The 19,327-nt window shown below is 44.6% G+C and overlaps 1 protein-coding gene across 5 annotated transcripts in view; it reads right to left on the bottom strand.

The window, feature by feature from the left end:
- Nucleotides 1-2,554, bottom strand: part of fermt2 (FERM domain containing kindlin 2) — a 109,031-nt gene extending 106,477 nt beyond the window's left edge. For 4 of the 5 annotated variants that reach the window (XM_078406673.1, XM_078406676.1, XM_078406677.1 and 1 more), the window contains exons 1-2: nucleotides 2,308-2,554; nucleotides 482-662 (exon numbers count right to left, since the gene is read on the bottom strand). In XM_078406673.1, the coding sequence (XP_078262799.1) occupies nucleotides 482-638 (157 nt within the window). In that variant the 5' untranslated portion in view covers nucleotides 639-662; nucleotides 2,308-2,554. Of the gene's footprint in view, nucleotides 1-481; nucleotides 663-853; nucleotides 1,019-2,307 lie in introns of those variants that run through there. The other variant, XM_078406674.1, reaches the window with a different exon arrangement.
- Nucleotides 2,555-19,327: the final 16,773 nt, after the last annotated feature.

Here is a 19,327-nt window from a genome sequence, read left to right as displayed (position 1 = left end):
AGTGGGTGTGAAAAAGTGGGACAACATAGAACTAGTGTGGTCAATGGCCAGCGGGACCTGATGGGCCCGTTTCCATGCTGTATCTTTAAACTAGATGCTGCCTATACCCTACTGAGTTCATCCAGCATTTTGTGCTTTTGTTCAAGATTCCAGCATCTGCAGTTCCTTGTGTCTTCTTCATAGATTTTCTATTGAAGACTAAAAGTTTTGTGTTGTCATGGTTTGCAGGAAAATATATATATTTCCAATGAACTTCAACTAAGCCCAGTACCCGACTGGCAACAATGCAGCAGAGAGGAAAGACTGGGGCTTGGCTCAACCTTGTGAAATTATTCCCCAGCGCAGCCAACGCACGGTTTTTGGTTTGGTTTGCGATGCAGCCCATACAAGGCGTGGGACGGTGGATCATGGCTGTGGGCAGAAGGAATAGGCGGTCCTCGCAGCCGGGGGATGGGATGGGGGGGATGGAATCAGCACTCACCCAGCTTCTCCACCAGTTTGAGCATCACCCCGCCGATGTGCACCTCTCCGGTGACTCGCAGGGGAACCTCCCGGCTCAGGTCCGTCACCAGCACGTTCAATTCCCACGTCCCGTCCGCGTAGCAGCCGTCCGGCATTCGGATACCGTCCAGCGCCATGCTGCCAGCAAACTATTTACGCCCCTGGGGAGAGGGAAAGAAGCAGAGGCTGTAGGCTGTTGCAATAAACCAATAACGCTGTGCAGATTCCCATCTGCGGGGCACATGACATGAAGTAACACAGCATTCACAACGAAGATTAAATGCAGACATTAGAAATTATAGATGATTAAATGCAGGCTCTGGAAAGTGCATATCATTAAATGCAAACTAACACTAGAAACTGTAGATTGAATGCAGACGCGAGAATCTGCAGATGATTAAATGTACGTGTTGGAGATCATGGGATCGGAGGTCGCTCCATGCATATTCCGTTAGGAGAGGCCGCCTCTTGCAACCGTGTCCCTCCCGCTCGCAAACAAAATGGGGCTGAGTGTTTGCATGTCCTGTCCTGGGAATAGGTCGATCAGCCCGGAGCGCGAAGGGGCTGCTTGTCCCAGTCCTACACTGAGCCCGGGGAAGGAGGGAGGGGGGGGGGGGAGAGAGACGGGGAGAAGGAGGAGGGGGGGGGGAGGAGGAGGAGGAGGGAGGACCGCGGCCGCCTTCATTTCGCCCCGGCCGGGGGACCAGGGCAGTGCCCCCCCACCTCACCCACCCACACCACCCCCCTCCCCCACACCACCCCCCTCCCCCACCTCCCCACTCACCCCACATCACCCATACCTCCCCACTCACCCCACCTCTCCCGGCCGGCTGTCGGTTACGGACACTCCCCCCCCCTTTCTTCCCCAACCCCTTCTTCCTCACTCCCCACCCCTTCCTCACTACCCTCTCCCTCCATCCATGCCCCCTCCGTCCCTCACTCATCCACTCCGCCCTCACACACAATATCCATCACACCATCCATGGGAGCCGGCCGAGCGCAGCTTCCGAGGGGCAGGGTAGGGGAGAGAGGTCAACTCAAGGGTCTAATGTTGACTGGACGGAGCTGGCGCCACATCGGGGACGCGACGTCCCCACGAGAGAGGCAGCGGTGGGTGTAGAGACATTAATGACATGCAGCCTAACATGTTTAGACCCATGAATGGGTGATAGGACCAGCCCAAAGTGGCCAACTGGGTCAGCATGGGCAAGAGGGGCCGAAGGGCCGGTGCCCGACCTCTCTGATTAACAATACCGAATGCAGAGAAACATTCAGAAAATTTGAACTTGAAAATTTCATATACAATAAAGTTCGTAAAAGACAAAACCAAATAACACCATCCCATTATGGGCATTTGGGTCAACATGGATAAGGAGGGCCGAAGGGCATGTCTCCCTGCTCTCTGTCCAACCATACTGAATGCAGAGAAACTCTCAAGAGATTTTTACAAAGCTTTCGTTTTGAACATATATATATATATAAATATATGTTCCCATGCATATACACACATAAATATACACATATGCATTTTCACGAATAAAGTTTATAAAAGACACAGGCAAAGGCTCCAGTCCAGGCTTGGTCAGCACAGTCAAGGAGGGCCGAAGGGCCTGTGTCCCCGCTCTCCGTTCAGCAATACTAAACGTAGAGACGCGCAGAGATTTTGCACCGCTTTGGTTTAGAATATTTGTTTGTAAGGAATAAAGTTTCTAAAAGGCAGCGGCTGTGAGCGGGGCGAGCGCTGTCGAACAGTTATTTCAGGGGCAATAGCCGGTCGGTGGAGCAGCAGGGTCGGGTGAAGCTTACCTCGTTAGCTCGGCTTTCCCACGGTGTGGGTGTCCGGGCCGCTGCCCGGCTTGTGGCCGCTGCTCAGAGCCGCTCACTGCCCTCCTCCACCCATGCCCGCAGCTGTCCCGCAGCTCAGCTCAGCTCCCTTCACTGCCGGTCCTGTGTGTTCGCTCCGGCCTCGGGGTCGCAGCCAGGCGGGGTGCAGCGGCTCTGAGACCGATCCGTCCGTCCCTCAGTCAGTCCGTCCCCCGCCAACAATGAGCCGACGCTCCGCTGCCTTTTATGGAAATGCGAGAGGGAGCGACGCCGCACATCCGGGCGTCGGGGTCCAGGGATACACATATACACATACGCACACATATAGGCACAGGCACACACACACACACATGTACATACATAGAAGCACAGATACACACACATGTACATACATAGAAGCACAGATACACACACATGTACATACCTAGAAGCACAGACACACACACACATGTACATACATAGAAGCACAGATACACACACACATGTACATACATAGAAGCACAGATACACACACATGTACATACATAGAAGCACAGACACACACATGCACGCATATAGGCACAGGCACAGACACATGCACACACATGTACATACATAGAAGCACAGATACACACACATGTACATACATAGAAGCACAGATACACACACATGTACATACCTAGAAGCACAGACACACACACACATGTACATACATAGCACAGATACACACACACATGTACATACATAGAAGCACAGATACACACACATGTACATACATAGAAGCACAGATACACACACATATACATACATAGAAGCACAGATACACACATATACATACATAGAAGCACAGATACACACACATATACATACATACATACATACATAGAAGCAGACACACACACACACACATGTACATACATAGAAGCACAGATACACACACATATACATACATAGAAGCACAGATACACACACATGTACATACATACATAGAAGCACAGATACACACACACACACACACATGTACATACATAGAAGCGCAGATACACACACACACACACACATGTACATACATAGAAGCACAGATACACACACATATACAAAGATAGAAGCACAGATGCACACACATATACATACATACATAGAAGCACAGACACACCCATATTCACACACACACACACACACACATAGAAGCACAGACACACACATCCACACACACATACAAAACAGACACACACTTCCACACACATACAAAACAGACACACACACACACATACAAAACAGACACACACGTCCACACACACACATACAAAACAGACACACACATCCACACACACACACACACACATGCAAAACAGGCACACACATCCACACACACACACACATATAAAACAGACACACACATCGACACACACACACATACAAAATGGACACACAAAAATGGACACCGTCATACATAGACAAATACAGACACACAAGGAGACACACACAAATAGACAAATAGAGAGGGACACACAGACACACAAAGGCTGACCCACAGAGAGAGGCGCGCACACACAGACATGCACACAGAAACACTCACACATACAGACAGCCACCCGCAGAGACACACACAGGCACAAGGACAGACATAGCGACAAATATACATAAACACACACACACACACACACACACAGGCAGAGAGGAGAGACACAACATAAACACACTAAGCCACACACACAGACACTCACAGTTACACATAGCAAATACAGGGATACATACACAAACACACAGGCATCCACATACAGCCACACACACATATAGAGACACACACATAGACATGCATATGCACAGACAGACACAACGACGCACACATCAGCACACGCATACAGGGACACACACAGACAAAGACACAAACAGGCACACAGACACAATCACAGAGGCACAGATACCCTCAGATAGAGGCACACACAGACATATCCATCCAGATACACATATACAGACGGACACAGACACAGGCATATGTAAAAGGACAGACACGTACACAGACAGACACACACCGGAATACATAGACAAAGACACAAGCAGGCACAGAGACACACACACAGATCGGGTGGCACCAGCAATGGCTGCCTTGCCAACAGTCTGTCTGTCCCTTCCTTCTCTGTTGTTTCTTTAGTACGTGTTAAATATATGTTTTTAGTGTTCTTTCGCTTGTTTTATGTAGGGATGGTGGGTTGGGGAAAACTTTTTTAATCTCTTACCTTGACGGAGATGCGTTTTTTTTTCCATATCGTATCTCCGTCCATACTGCAGCCTAACATCGAGGAGCTGGAGGCCTTTGCTGGAGACTGACTTCGGGAGCTCCAACCGCGGGAGCCTGCAGGATTTTAACATCGTGAGCTGGCGATCACCTCGACGCGGAACCTTCGATTGCCCCGACGGATGGTTCGACTGCCCCGACCGCGGGAGAAAAATGAGGGAAGAGAATTAGACTTTATTGCCTTCCATCACAGTGAGGAATGTGGAATCCGCTGTGGTGGATGTTTATGTTAACATTTATGTAGTTGTGTGTCTTGTTGCTTTTTTCAGTATGGCTGTATGGTAATACAAATATCACTGTACCTTAATTGGTACACAAGACAATAAAGGACCTTTGAAACCTTTGAAACATATACACACATTGGAGGAGGGAGAGACAGTCTGAAGAAGGTTCTAGACCCAAAATGTCACCCATTCCTTCTCTCCAGAGATGCTGCCTGTCCCACTGAGTTACTCCAGCATTTTGTGTCTGTCATATATACACAGAGTCACATACAGAGGCACACACAAAGAGATACATGCACAGAGTCACACAAACACACACAGACTCACTCTCACACAGCTACAGGGAAATGGGCACAAACACAGTCACAGGGGGACACACGGAGAAGGATTACACATATACATATACACATACAGGCACACAGGCACACAGACACTTACAGGCTTACATACAAGCACACGCACATTAACACACATGTACAGAGGGTCAAACATACAGACATAAACAGATACACATACAGGTACTCACACACAGATTCACACTGGCACAGGCACATTCACACACATAGAAAAACAGACACCCATGCACAGATGCACACACATACACAGGCAGAGATGCACGCCTCGGGACACATAGACACACATTCTCAGAATTATACACACTTACGCAGACATATACATGCGCACACAGAGACATATACTGTATATATGCATACACACAAGCATACACATGGACACATACACATAGGTCTACAGACGTGTGCATACAAACACACGCATAAAGGGAAACATACACCGGCACATTCATAGGCACAAAGACACAGTGACACACATACACACGGACACACAGCCACATAGACACACACAAACTAACACATAGACACACAGGCACACAGACACCCATACAGACACACACACACACAAACACACACAGACACAAACACAGACACACACATGGACATAAACACAAACACACAGGCACTCACACATAGCCACACATACAGAAAACACATAGGCACATAGTGAATCACACACAGACACATATACACACGGCCACATACATGCAGACAAAGGGCCATACACAGATAGGGACACACATAGACACACGCACAGACATGCATGTAGACATAGATACACATGCAGTCTTACCCAGACACCCCCACACATAGCCACACACAGTCACACCCACATATAGGGACACATACGCAGACACATACACACACAGAAACACACATGAGCACAGACACACATGCACAGTGATGTGCATGCGCACACACACAGACAGAAAACACACACATATATACATACACACAATGGCACACACCGACACACACAGATTCATATAGACAGACTCACAAATACACATATGGACAGAAACACACAGACTCACACCAACACACACACACAGACAGAGAGTCACATACACAGACAGATAGACACACATTCACAGACTTATACACAGACTCAGACATATACATGCACACATACAGACAAACACACACAGACACACACTGGCAAACACAAACACAGGCACAAACACCGACATACACAGATACACATACAGAGACACACAGATGCGCACCTAGGCACACACAGATAAACACATGTAGACACACAGAATCCACACACACAGACACGCACACACACACACACACACATACATATATATATATATATATACACACACTGACACATACACATACAAACACTAACATACATATACACACATACATGTACATACACAAATGCAGACATACATACACATATACAAATACAGGCACACGTACACACGCACACAAACACATGCTCAGTCTCACATACATATACATAGATTTACATACAGAGACACATATGAACACACATATGCATACACACATACACACATAGACACACACACATATATAGACACACACACAGATATGCACACACTCAGACATATTCACATGAACACACATATATACAGGCACACACATATACACAAACACATAATATACACACACATATATATATATATATATATATTTATACACAGACACACGTACATAAGCACACACACATATACGCACACACAGATTCACGTGCATAAACATAGGCACATATGTACAGACATATTCAAAGACACAAGATAGACACAAAAAGCTGGAGTAACTCAGCGGAACAGGCAGCATCTCTGGAGAGAAGGAATAGGTGATGTTTCTGATCGAGACCCTCCACCCAAAACGTCACCCATTCCTTCTCTCCAGAGATGTTGCCTGTCCCGCTGAATTACTGCAGCTTTCTGTGTTTATCTTCGGTTTAAACCAGCATCTTTCTTATACGAAGACACAGATGGGTTACACATTCACTTGCTGACAAACATGCACGCACACACACAGCACACTTACACAAATATGCACACATTGAAAAACACCCTCACACGCACACATTGAGACACAAATATGCCTACACACATAGACACATACATATAGACATACACACACAGATACTCGCACATAGACAAAAAAAACAACAGTCAAGGACACACATACACACACACACAGAGCCACATGTACATGCACATACACAGATACACCCCCCCCCCCCCACACACACACACACACAGTCAAATGTATACACACACTCACTCATATCCACAGGTTTAGATTTATTATTGTCATGTGTACCAAGGTACAGTGAAAAGTTTTGTTTTTTCCAATCCAATCAAATCAGATAATACTACACATAAATACAATTGAGTCAAACTCAAGTACAATAGGTAGAGGAAAGGGGAAGATAGAGAATGCAGAATATAGTTCTCAATAAAATAATGCATTAGTTCCAGAGCCAAAGTCCAATGTCCACAAAGGGGTAGAGGTGAATTAGACAGTACCCATGCTTATGGAAGCTTGATATCAGACGGGGAGAAGCTGTTCCTGGACTACATCTACAACTCTCTGCAATTTCTCAATTTCTTGCGGTCTTAGGCAGAGCTGTTCCCAAACTAAGCTGTGATGCAACTTGACAGTATGCTTCTTATGGCGATCGGTAGAAAGTTGTTAGAGTTACTGGAGACACACACACGCACATACACACGCACATGCACACGCACACACATACACACGCACACACACACGCACACACACACACACACGCACACGCACACAGCCTCTGGAATTGTCTTTAAATCCATGGAGAGCAAAATGAATCCTCGGCCTGGCTCCCAGCTGCCATCCCAACCCTGACTGGCACCCAGGTTCAGGAGCCAGGGAGCTGGAAGTGCAGCTTTAATAGTGATACAAGTAAAATCAGGGATGTGCACCTGGCCAGGATGGGAGGAATGCAGCAGTGATAGTTTGTTCATCCTAAGCATCCGAGACAAAGGAGCTGTGACCATCTCGTGCCATTGTTTGCACTTCGGGACTAGTTTAGATGAGATTAGCTGACATGGAGCATCTTGGTCGGCATGGACAAGTTGGGCTGAAGGGCCTATTTCCAAGCTGTTTGACTCCATGACTCTGATGCAGTCTTTTTGCTGTAAAGTTAGAACAATTGTTTTCGTTTTGATTACCTGACATTAATTCTTCCAGACAGCACCATGGCCAACTGCACACATTATAACTATACACAACCATGTAGCATCCTCCCCATCCTAAATTACATTACATTAGATTTAGATTAGTTTATTGTAACATACTCCAAGTGCAATGAAGTTCCTTGTTCACATGAAGCTCTCAGAGTGAACAGTGATAGATGCAACAATAAATATAATTGCAAATGAAACACAGGATGGTACAAGATTGGAGTGCAAAATCCAAGTAGTGAAAAATAATATTAAAGCTCAATAATGTAATAATGGAATGAGTTAAGAGTAAGAGTAAGGTCATTCCTTCTTCTCCCCCACTCCCATTCGACAGAAGATACAGAAGCTTGAAAGCATATACCACTGAATTCAGGAACAGTTTCTCCCCGCTGTTATCAGAGTACTGAAAGGACCTCCCATAAACTAGAGTGTGGTCCCAATCTTCCAACCTACCTTGTGGCACCCTTTACACTTTAAAAAAAAATCTGTATTGTCTCTGTAGCTGTTACACTGTATTCTGCACTTCATTTCCTGTTTCTTCTTGCAATTTCTGTTGTACTCTTGTATGGCTGGATCATACTCATGTATGGTGTGATTTGACTGGTTAACAAACAAACAACGTTTTTCACTGTATCTCAGTACACATGACAGTAACAATCCAACACCAATAGAGTTGTAGTTACAGAGTTGTAATTACACCCGTCGTCATTGATATTTAATTTATTAGCTCCTTTAAAATGCTTGGCTATGCAGGAAATGTGACCTTATTAAGAAGTTATTCAAAAGGTGCAATTGCAACAATATAATTTTGAAAAGAAAGATGCAAAGTGCTGGAGTAACTCAGCAAGTTAGGCAGCATCTCAGGAGTACATGGATAGGTGACGTTTCGGACCAGCACTTTGTGTCTTTTTTTAGTAAATCGCTAAACTTTGTAAACTTGCAGTTCCTTGTGTCCACTAGATATTTGAGAATTAGATGGCCTGTATTAATAATCTGAAGGGGAATGTATAATAACACGTGGCCGATCGTGACCAAGATCCTGGCCATCTCAAACTCCGCCCAGCATGTGTAACGGACAGACTTAGTTTGCAGTTATGCACCCACTGTGGGCTATGGAGACTCTCACAGGCGAGATATGAAAATGCAGAGCCCTAGTGCCTGTTTCAAGCATAGATCCCAAAGGGAAGTTTTAATTTCCCCCACACTAAATGGCCAGGTACACTCCTGGCTTGTATTGCACATGTTTTTAGAGGTACAGAGAAACAGTGTGGAAACAGGCTCTTCGGCCACTGAGTCCGTGTCGACCAGTGATCATCCCATACACAAACAGTATCCTACACACTATGGGACATTTTTACAAATTAGAGAAGCCAATTAACCTGGGGTTAGGAGGGAGAGATAGATCAGCCATGATTGAATGGCGGAGTAGACCTGATGGGGGTGAATGGCCTAATTCTACTCCTATTCGTTGTGACCTTATAACCTACAAACCTGTATGTCTTTGTAGTGTGGGAGGAATCTGGAGTACTCGGAGGAAACCCACACAGTCACAGAGAGAACGTACAAAGTCCGTACAGACAGCACCCCTGGTCTGGATCAAACACAGGTGCTGTAAGGCAGCAACTCTACCGCTGTGCTGGCATGCTGCCCCATATTGTTACCTGCCACGTCTTTGATTGCACAACAAATGCCAGTTTTGCACTTTTACGGCTACCTGATATTGCTTATATTAATTTATTGCATTATTGAATATTGAACTTTTTTTGTGTGTTATTGTATTAACAGGCATTTTAAGCTGCAGCAGGTAAAAATTTCATCGTTCCAATGCTGGTACTATTGACAAACACTCTTGACTCTTGGAGTTATTGGATGCCATTTAGTGTCTAGATGATTCAATGTTTCTATGTTTCCATGATGGGTTTCATATGGTTGAATTTCAAACTCTGTCACCCTGACTTCTGTTCTTTATTTTTAGTCATTACATTTTATTAATAAAAGCATAAATATCACAAAATATATCTACAAAAATGTAGACTTAAAAATTATATTTTAGATTGAAATCAAGTACAAAGCCATGGCTCAATTTTCTGGGATTGTACAAAACAAAGTCAGTTGGCTAATGCATCGATTGCAAAGAAATCATTTATCAATAGTTCAATTGCAGTAATTATGTGGAAGATTATGACAAATTCTGTTGGATAAGATTTTCCTTATAGTTTTTTTGGACTATACATTTAAAGCACACTGTTTATTTCAAGGGGATTGTATATGGATTGATTAGACCTTACTCACAAGACCATTTTCCACTACTTGCCTTGAGTAAAAGTTCACAGAGAGTTTACAAAAATAAGAGCGGGAACTGGAGTTTCAATAAGTAGTTTCTGAGCTCTTATTAGTAATCATTGTAATAACTCATTCTCCTAGATTGAAAAATACACCAACGACATATTCCCTAAATAAATAACGAAGGTAAAAACGTCTTAACATCCATACCAATGTTTTGACAATATTTATACCACTGTAATTAGTTTCAAAGGATATACATGTCAGAGAATTACACACTTATTCAATAAAATGATTCAAACAAAATTATGTTTTAATTATGCTTCATGTTGTGATTATTAATCCATTTTAAGTTGAATAATTAGCAACATTTAGAATCTTATAAAAGTATAATTTCCTTCAAATTAAAACGCTGTTTTTTTCTGAAGCCTACACTGGACATGCAAGGTCAATTTTTTGAATCTGAGGCCATTGAATTGTATGCATTGGAAGTGAATTATGAAAGCAACACAGTGAAGATCAAAGAGAAGTGATTCTTAGAGAATGTAGAAACAAGGAACGGCAGATGCTGGTTTACAAAAAAAGACATAAATTGCTGGAGTGACTCAGCAGGTCAGACAGCATCTCTGGAGAACATGGGTAGGTGATGTTTTGGGTCAGGACCCTTCTTCAGACTGATTTTCTGGAGAAGGGGTGCACCTATTTCTCCCCTTCCTGTCCTCACACCTACATGCCTTTCTCTAGCTTCACAATTCATAATTCTTCAATCCTTTTGTCTCACACTTTCTGTATTTTGATCTCAGGCGTTTGTCTAGCCACCTGCCTATCAATCCCACCCCTTCACCCCCCCCCCTCACCTGCATCCACCTACTACTTGACACTCCTGCCACTCAGCATTCTTCCCCTCCATCACAATGGGGTCATGACTTGAAATGTCACATATCCATGTTCTCCAGAAATGCTGCCTGACTTGCTGAGAAATGATTCCTGTTGCTTTTCAATTCTCCATGGATTTATTTTATAACTAGACCCGTTGGGTCCAAACCTCTCCTGCATTGGTGCAGCACCCTCTCCTCCCCCCTCCCTCTCCTTCCCTCCCCCCTCCTTCCCTCCCCCCTCCCCTCTCCCTCCTCCCCTCCCTCCCCCTTCCCCTCCCCCTCCACTCCATCCCCCTCAACCCCCCTTATCCTCCCTCCCTCCCTCCCTCCCTCCCTCCCTCCCTCCCTCCCTCCCTCCCTCCCTCCCTCCCTCCCTCCTTCCCTCCCTCCCTCCCTCCCTCCCTCCCTCCTCCTTCCACCCCCTCCTTCCACCCCCTCCTTCCACCCTCCCTCCCTCCCCCCTCCCCCCTCCCTCCCTAGGAGATAGATTTAAACTTTAAAATGTGAATAACTTAAAAAATATAACACTGATTTCAATGAAACATCATCCATTAGCACCAAAGGGACGACGGTGAGTAAGGTGGGCCTAAAATTGGCACTCTATCGTGTACCGTTTTGGCTGTAGTTCAGGAACAAACAAACAAACAAACAAACAAACGAGAGTTTTAGTATATAGATGAGTTTGCATGGGATAAATTAAAATGAACTGACAATTGCATAAAAGAAGGAACTCAAATTGCAGGAGTAACTCAGCGGGTCAGGCAGCATTGCTGAAAGGCATGGATCGATGATATTTCTGGTCAGGACTCTACTTCAGGCTCAGAGATGTTGCCTGACCCACTGAGTACCTCCATCCCTTTGTGTTCTGTGCAAGAATCCTTCATCTGTAGTTCCTTGTGTCTCCCTCATACTGGCAGGACCTGGTCTATTATGAAGCCAAGGATTAGATTAGTGGTTCTACTTGGCAAACTTAATTTACCACTGGATTGTTTGCTGAGTCACGAGGTGGCAAACAATACATCTTCCTGGTAACATCATATGTGCATTTGTAATGATTGGCAAACAGATGCATGATCTCATCCATTGAATTTTTTTTCCTGAAATATGGAATGCACAAAATAAAGTGCTTCAAAAAATAAAGTGCATGTTGAGTGTTGGACAGAACATCGTCTCATCTCATCCACCATGAGAATGAAGATTCGGCCCAAAAGGAAACATCAAAACCAGAACACTATCAAGAAATTCAATGTTGGCGTCCTTCAAGACATCAACCATGCACAGAGGTTTCACCAAAAACCTCAAGAACAACTGCTCCAACAAATCCCACCATCTGTTGAACAATACTGGAATCTAATGAAGAATGCTGTCACTGCCTCCTGCAAGGAAATAATTGGGTTCAAGTAAAAAATACATCAGGATTGGGTCGACGATAATGACAAACAACTCCAACAACTCATCGATGAAAAGAGAAAAGCTTTCATCACCTTACAGAATGATCAAGAGACGGCTACCAAAAGGAAGTGCTATCAGGAATGCAAGGCTGCAGTACAGAGGAGCACCCAAAACCTGAAAAACCAATGGTGGAGGGAGAAAGCTCAGGAAATCCAACAACTAGCAGGCACCAACGACACTCAAGGCTTTTTCAACGCAACTAAAGCCATTTTTTGGCCCATCCACTCACGGTCAAGCCCCTCTCAAAAGCAAAGATGGATCCACCATCCTGAAGAACAATGCCGACATCAATTCTAGATGGAGGGAGCACTCTGAAGATCTTCGAAATCAAACCGCCTCATTTGACAGAAATGTGATCAACAACATTCCAAAGCAGCCCGCTGACGACTCCCTAAGCAGAATACCTGAACTTGAAGAAGTCAAGGAAGCCATCAAAACCTTGAAAAACAACAAGGCAGCTGGACTCGACGGAATACCAGCCGAGGTCTACAAAATTGGAGGTAACCTGCTCCATTACCAACTGCATCAACTTCTCATCAAGATCTGGATAAATAAAGACCTACCAGGAGACTAGAGACCCAGCAATCATTACCATCTACAAAAGGAAAGGCGATCGACCTGACTACGGAAACTATCGTGGAATTTCCCTGTTAGCAACAGCAGACAAGGTCATCGCCCACATCATGAACAACCGACTCACGCCTTTAGCCAAGAAGATCCTTCTGGAGACACAAGCCAGTTTTAGACCATCACGTGGAACAGACGACATGATCTTCACAATGCGTCAACTCCAAGAAAAATGTTGTGAACAACTTCAACCTTTGTACATGGCATTCATCGGCCTCACTAAGGCCTTTAACTCAGTATCAAGGGAACTCTTATGGGATGTCCTATTCACCTATGGATGTCCTGAAAAGTACATTCGAATCCTGAGACTCCTCCACGATGACATGCTTGCCACAGTCACGGCCAGCAACAGCAAGTGTGAGCTGTTTCAAGTCAGATCAGGAGTGAAACAGGGATGCGTGATTGCCCCAACATTGTTCACCATCCTCATTGCAATTACCATCCACATCATCAAGGATGATATATCCCCAGGAATCGAATTCGTCTACAGAACAGATGGCAGACTGTTCAATCTTGCCCGTCTCAAGTCCAAGACTAAGACATCTACGAGCTCCCTCATCGAGTTCCAATACGCAGACGACAACTATGTGGCAGCTTTCTCAGAAAACCTTCTGCAACAGATCCTGACTGCCTTCAACAGTGCATACACGAAACTTGTACTTACCATCAACTCCAAGAAGACTCAGGTTATCTACCAATCGTCACCAACTGAGACAAATCGGAAAGAACCGTCAATTCAACTTGGTGAAACAACGCTGGAAAATGTAGATCACTTTCCGTACCTTGGCAGTCACCTCTCCTCCAATGTCGGCCTTGATGACGAAATCCAACATCATCTTCAGTGTGCTGGAACAGCTTTTGGATGTCTTCGAATGAGAGTCTTTCAAAATCGTGACATCTGAACAGCCACTAAAATGTTAGTGTACAAAGCAGTGGTGATTCCAATGCTCCTGTATGCATCGGAAACCTGGACAACATACACACGCCATCTGAAAACACTTGAAAAGTTCCATTCACGATGTCTTCGAAGCAGCTTACATGTCAGACAGAAGAATCAACGTCAGCATGCTGAATGAAGCAAAAACATCAAGCATCAAAGCCTTCGTCGTCAAGAACCAACTAAGATGGAGCAGTCATGTTGTTCGGATGGAAGACGAGCGTCTACCAAAGCAAACCTTCTACTCCCAGCTTAAAGAAGACAAACGTTAAAGAGGCGGACAAAAGAAGAGATGCAAAGGCGCCTTAAAAGCCAGCATGAGGAAATGTGAAATGGACATCGACAATTGGGAAACCAATGCCAAGGACAGGAAACTCTGGCGAACCATCATCCAAAAAGAAACAGCGACCTTCGAAGCCAACAGATGTGCAGAATTAGAAGAAAAGAGAAGTAAATGGAAAGAGAGGCAGCAACAACCAAAGCCCGATCTGACATCTGGAATTACCTGCCCTAAATGCCAAAGAACTTTCCAAGACAGGATTGGAGTCATAAGCCACCTGAGAGTTCATAAAAACAACGGAACCATAGACCATCATCTTCTTCGACCTTGAGGGTCAGCTGCAACAACGACGATATTTTTGAGCAAATGCTGCCATCTCCTGGTTAGATTTATGTTGCAGCTTTACAATTAGTGATGAAACAACATTTTTTTGAAAGACAGAAGTACCATTAAAATTTCTCAGTTTACCAAATTTATTGTTCTGTAAAATCACAACTGAAATCCACCCCACTGTTTAATTAAATTTCATTGTGCTATGGTGGATATGTGTTTTTCATCACTTCCTTTTAATTTCCTTTTTTTGCCTCGCTCCCTTCTAAAATAGTTACATTTGTGATTTTCCAGTCCTTTGGAACTATTCCTAACACTAGTGATTCTTGAAAGATCACTGCTAATGTCATCACAATCTCTACAACCACCTCTTTCAAAACACTGGGGTGCAGTCCATCTGGTCCAGGTGACTTATCCATCTTCAGACCTTTCAGCTTCCCAAGCACCTTCTTCTCACAAATAGCGACTGCACTCACTTCTGCCAACTTACTCCGTTGCTGGTGTCTTCCCATGTGAAGACTGACACAAAAAATGTGTTCATTTCGTCCACCATTTCTTTGTTCCCCATTACACTTCTCCAATGTCATTTTCCACCAATGTCCGATGTCCTCTCCTTTACTTTTTATACATCTGAAAAAAAAACTTTTGGTATCCTCTTTCATGCTATTAGTTCTTACCTTCATATTTCATCTTTTCACCCCAAATTACTTTTTAAGTTACTTCCCCAGTTCTCTATCTTTCCGCTAATCTTTGCCATATCGTATGCCTTGCCTTTGATTTCCTTTGTCAGCCATGGTCACCTCAATCCCCTGTTTCTTCCCCTTTCGGATGAAAAGATCCTTCATCTTCCAAATTACTCCCAGAAACTCTTGCCATTGCTGCTCCACCATCATTCTTGCTACAGTCCCCTTCCAATCAACTTTAGCCAGCTCACCTTCATGCCTCGATAGTTACCTTTACACAACAATAATACCTGTACATCTGAATTTGGCTTCTCCCTCACAAACTGCAGGTTGAATTCTGTCATCAATGGCTCCTCAGGGCTCCTTCACCTTAAACACCTAATCAAATCTAGTTCATTACACAACACCAAATCCATAATTGCCTTTTCCCTACTGGGCTTGACCACGAGCTGTTCTAAAAAGCCATCTTTGTTGGCATTCTACAAATTCCTTTTCTTGGAATCCAGTGCCAACCTGATTTTCCCAGTCTACCTGCATATTGAAATCCTCCATGGCCACTGTAACATTGCATTTCATACATACCTGTGCCTCCTCCACTATCAGAGTGAGGCCCAGCACAAATTGGAGGAACAGCACCTCATATTTCTGGGCAGCACCTCGTATTTTTGGGCAACTTACACCCCAGGGGTATGAATATTGGTTCCTCTAACTTCACGTAAACCCTTGCTTTCTCTCTTAGTCCATCCCTTCCCCTTCCTAGTTCTCCGACCAGTCTGACTGGCCCCCTATTTAAATTTGATCTTTGTATGCTTCGTTGTCACCTTCTCCCATCTAAGGTGCTATTCTATATTTTCGTTGAAGTGCATCTTTTGAAGTCTCATTTTCACACCTTACCCTTCCTTATCTCCGTGTCTCCCTCCCCCTTGACTATCTGTCTGAAGAAGTGTCTCGACTCAAAATGTCTCCCATTTCTTCTATCCAGACATGTTGCCTGGCCCGCTGAGTTGCTCCAGCATTTTGTGCCTCCCTAGCAGTTTATTAGTTGCTGTTGTCGCATGTTTAATCTCTTCAAGAAGCCTTTTGTGGCTATCATCTGCAGCGCCTGTGGAATTGTTCATCTTTGCTGTTCACTTTAAGAACATCAGATATGGCCACTGAGTTACTGCACTTAGCAGTCCCCCATGGCCACTGCACAATCTCTGCTTAGGTTAAGTTAGGTTTAGGTTTATCATTATCACATGTACTGAGCTATAGTGAGAAGCTTTGTTTTACATGCTATCCAATCAAATCAGATAATATTGTGTCTCCTTAAATCAGATATGATACACAAATTATAGCACACCAGTTCCAGAACATTTTTAGAACAACTAGAAATGGCCATGGATTTACAGGTAAAAAATGAGATTTAAAAGAATAGAATGATTGTATCAGATGAAAGTAGATCCTTCTTGGAGACCAGTAGACAGAGAGTCCTCATTCTCCAGCACCATCTTGCAGGACATATGGAAATATGTGCAGAAGCTGTAGGATCTGGTGGGTGGACTCGAGTGGGCAACCACAAGAGACTCAGGCATACGACTGCAGCTTCTCTCCACCCTGCAGCTTCTCTCCACCCTGCAGCTTCTCTCCACCCTGCAGCTTCTCTCCACCCTGCAGCTTCTCTCCACCCTGCAGTGGTCCAGAAGAGAGGATTGGAAGTGTATCTATTGGAATGTTGCACCTGGCAATAAGGATCTACAGGTGGAGTGTGAGTGGAGGGAGATGGAGTATTGTGAATGTTTCCTGGAATAAGATCCGTTTACCTGGTGGACCTGCCCTACTACAAAGTGGCTCCTGCCCTCAGCTTCTGTCACCTTCTAAGGAACAGGGAGAAGTGTGCAGAATCCAGCAGTTGGCTAGATTTCAGACAGACTGTTTCAAGGACTGGAACCATGTAAACTTCTGTGCAGGCTCTTACAGACTCCACACATTAATCAGAATGGCCTCTGCTCCACAACATTCAGCTTAGACACGTTCTTCTCACTGTTAAAACTGAGGATGACTTGCTTCCACTATTGTACTCTGCGTTCTGATCAGGCAACATGAGGACACGGACTCTTCTACAGACAGAGCCTCAGGAACCCTCGGGCGGCACATTGTCTCAGCAGTAGAGCTGCTGGCTCACAACGCCAGAGACCTAGGTTCCATCTTGACTATGGGTGCTGCCTGTGCAGAGTTCCAACATTCGCCCGGTGACCACGTAGGTTTCCTCCCACATTCCAAAGAAGTGCAGGTTTCTAGGTTAATTGGCTTCTGTAAAAATTGTCCCAAGTGTGTAGGATGGCCTATCCATGTCCAAATGTTTTTTAAAATGTTGTTATTGTACCTCAATTACCTCTTCTGACAGCTAGTTTCAAATATCTACCACCCTCTGAGTGAAAAAGCTGCCCCCAAAGGGTCTCATTAAATCTTTCCCCTCTTACCTTAAACCCCATACCCTCTGGTTTTTGATTCCCCTATTCTGGGTAAAAGACACTGTGCATTCACCCTATCTATTCCCCTCATGGTTTTATCCACCTCTGTAAGATCACCCCTCAACCTCCTGCACTACAAGGAATAAAGCCCCACCCTGCCCAACCTCTCTATAGCTCAGGCCCTCGAGTCCTGGCAGCATCCTGATAAATCTTCTCTGCACTCTCTCCAGATTAATGGGCCACAGATTCCCAATTGTTAGTGGGAATGTTGTATTTTGGCTTTGATAATATCCTCCAATCCTATGCTCTGCCAACCTTGGAAGCTAATTCTAGTGTTGGGCATATGGATGTCCAGTGCATCTGACAGAGAGTAAAACCAGGGCCCTAATAGTGGGGCTGTTGTCCTAAGAGTGGATACGTACTCTTCATTTACTCATCCTCTTTGACCCTTTTAGTGGATGGAGGATAAAACAGCCACTGCACTGAGATGCCTATGATAGGGGAACATAGAACAGTACAGCACAGGAACAGGCATACGCTGCATCTCTACCTATGTAAAACTCTCTTAAATGCCATTATCATATGTCTCCACCACCACCCCTGGCAGTACATACCAATCTCTCTCTATGAAAAAAAACTTGCCATGCACAACTCCTTTAAACTTTGTCCTCTTAACTTAAAGCTATGTCCTCCCTGGGAAAAAGCTTCTGACTGTTGACCCAATCTATACCTCTCATAAATATCCATACTTCTATCAGGTCTCCCCTCAACCTCCAGTATTCCGGAGATAATAATCAAAGTCAGTCCAGCCTCTCCTTCTCTAGCTAATACCCTCCAATCTAGGCAACATCCTGGTAAACATCTTCTGCACCCTCTCCAAAGCCTCCACGTTCTTCATATAATAGAACATTGGTAATCCAGGTCTCTAAATCACGTGGAAAAGAGGGATTTGGTCAGGTTTTGTTTCGAGGGATGTGGGCATCTTCGTTAGAATGGACAAGATAGGCCGAAGGGCCTGTTT

Source organism: Rhinoraja longicauda, chromosome 10 (genome assembly GCF_053455715.1).
Source record: "Rhinoraja longicauda isolate Sanriku21f chromosome 10, sRhiLon1.1, whole genome shotgun sequence".
NCBI lineage: Eukaryota > Metazoa > Chordata > Chondrichthyes > Rajiformes > Arhynchobatidae > Rhinoraja > Rhinoraja longicauda.
Note: the sequence above shows the minus strand (reverse complement) of the source record. Positions and strands in the feature narration are given on the sequence as shown.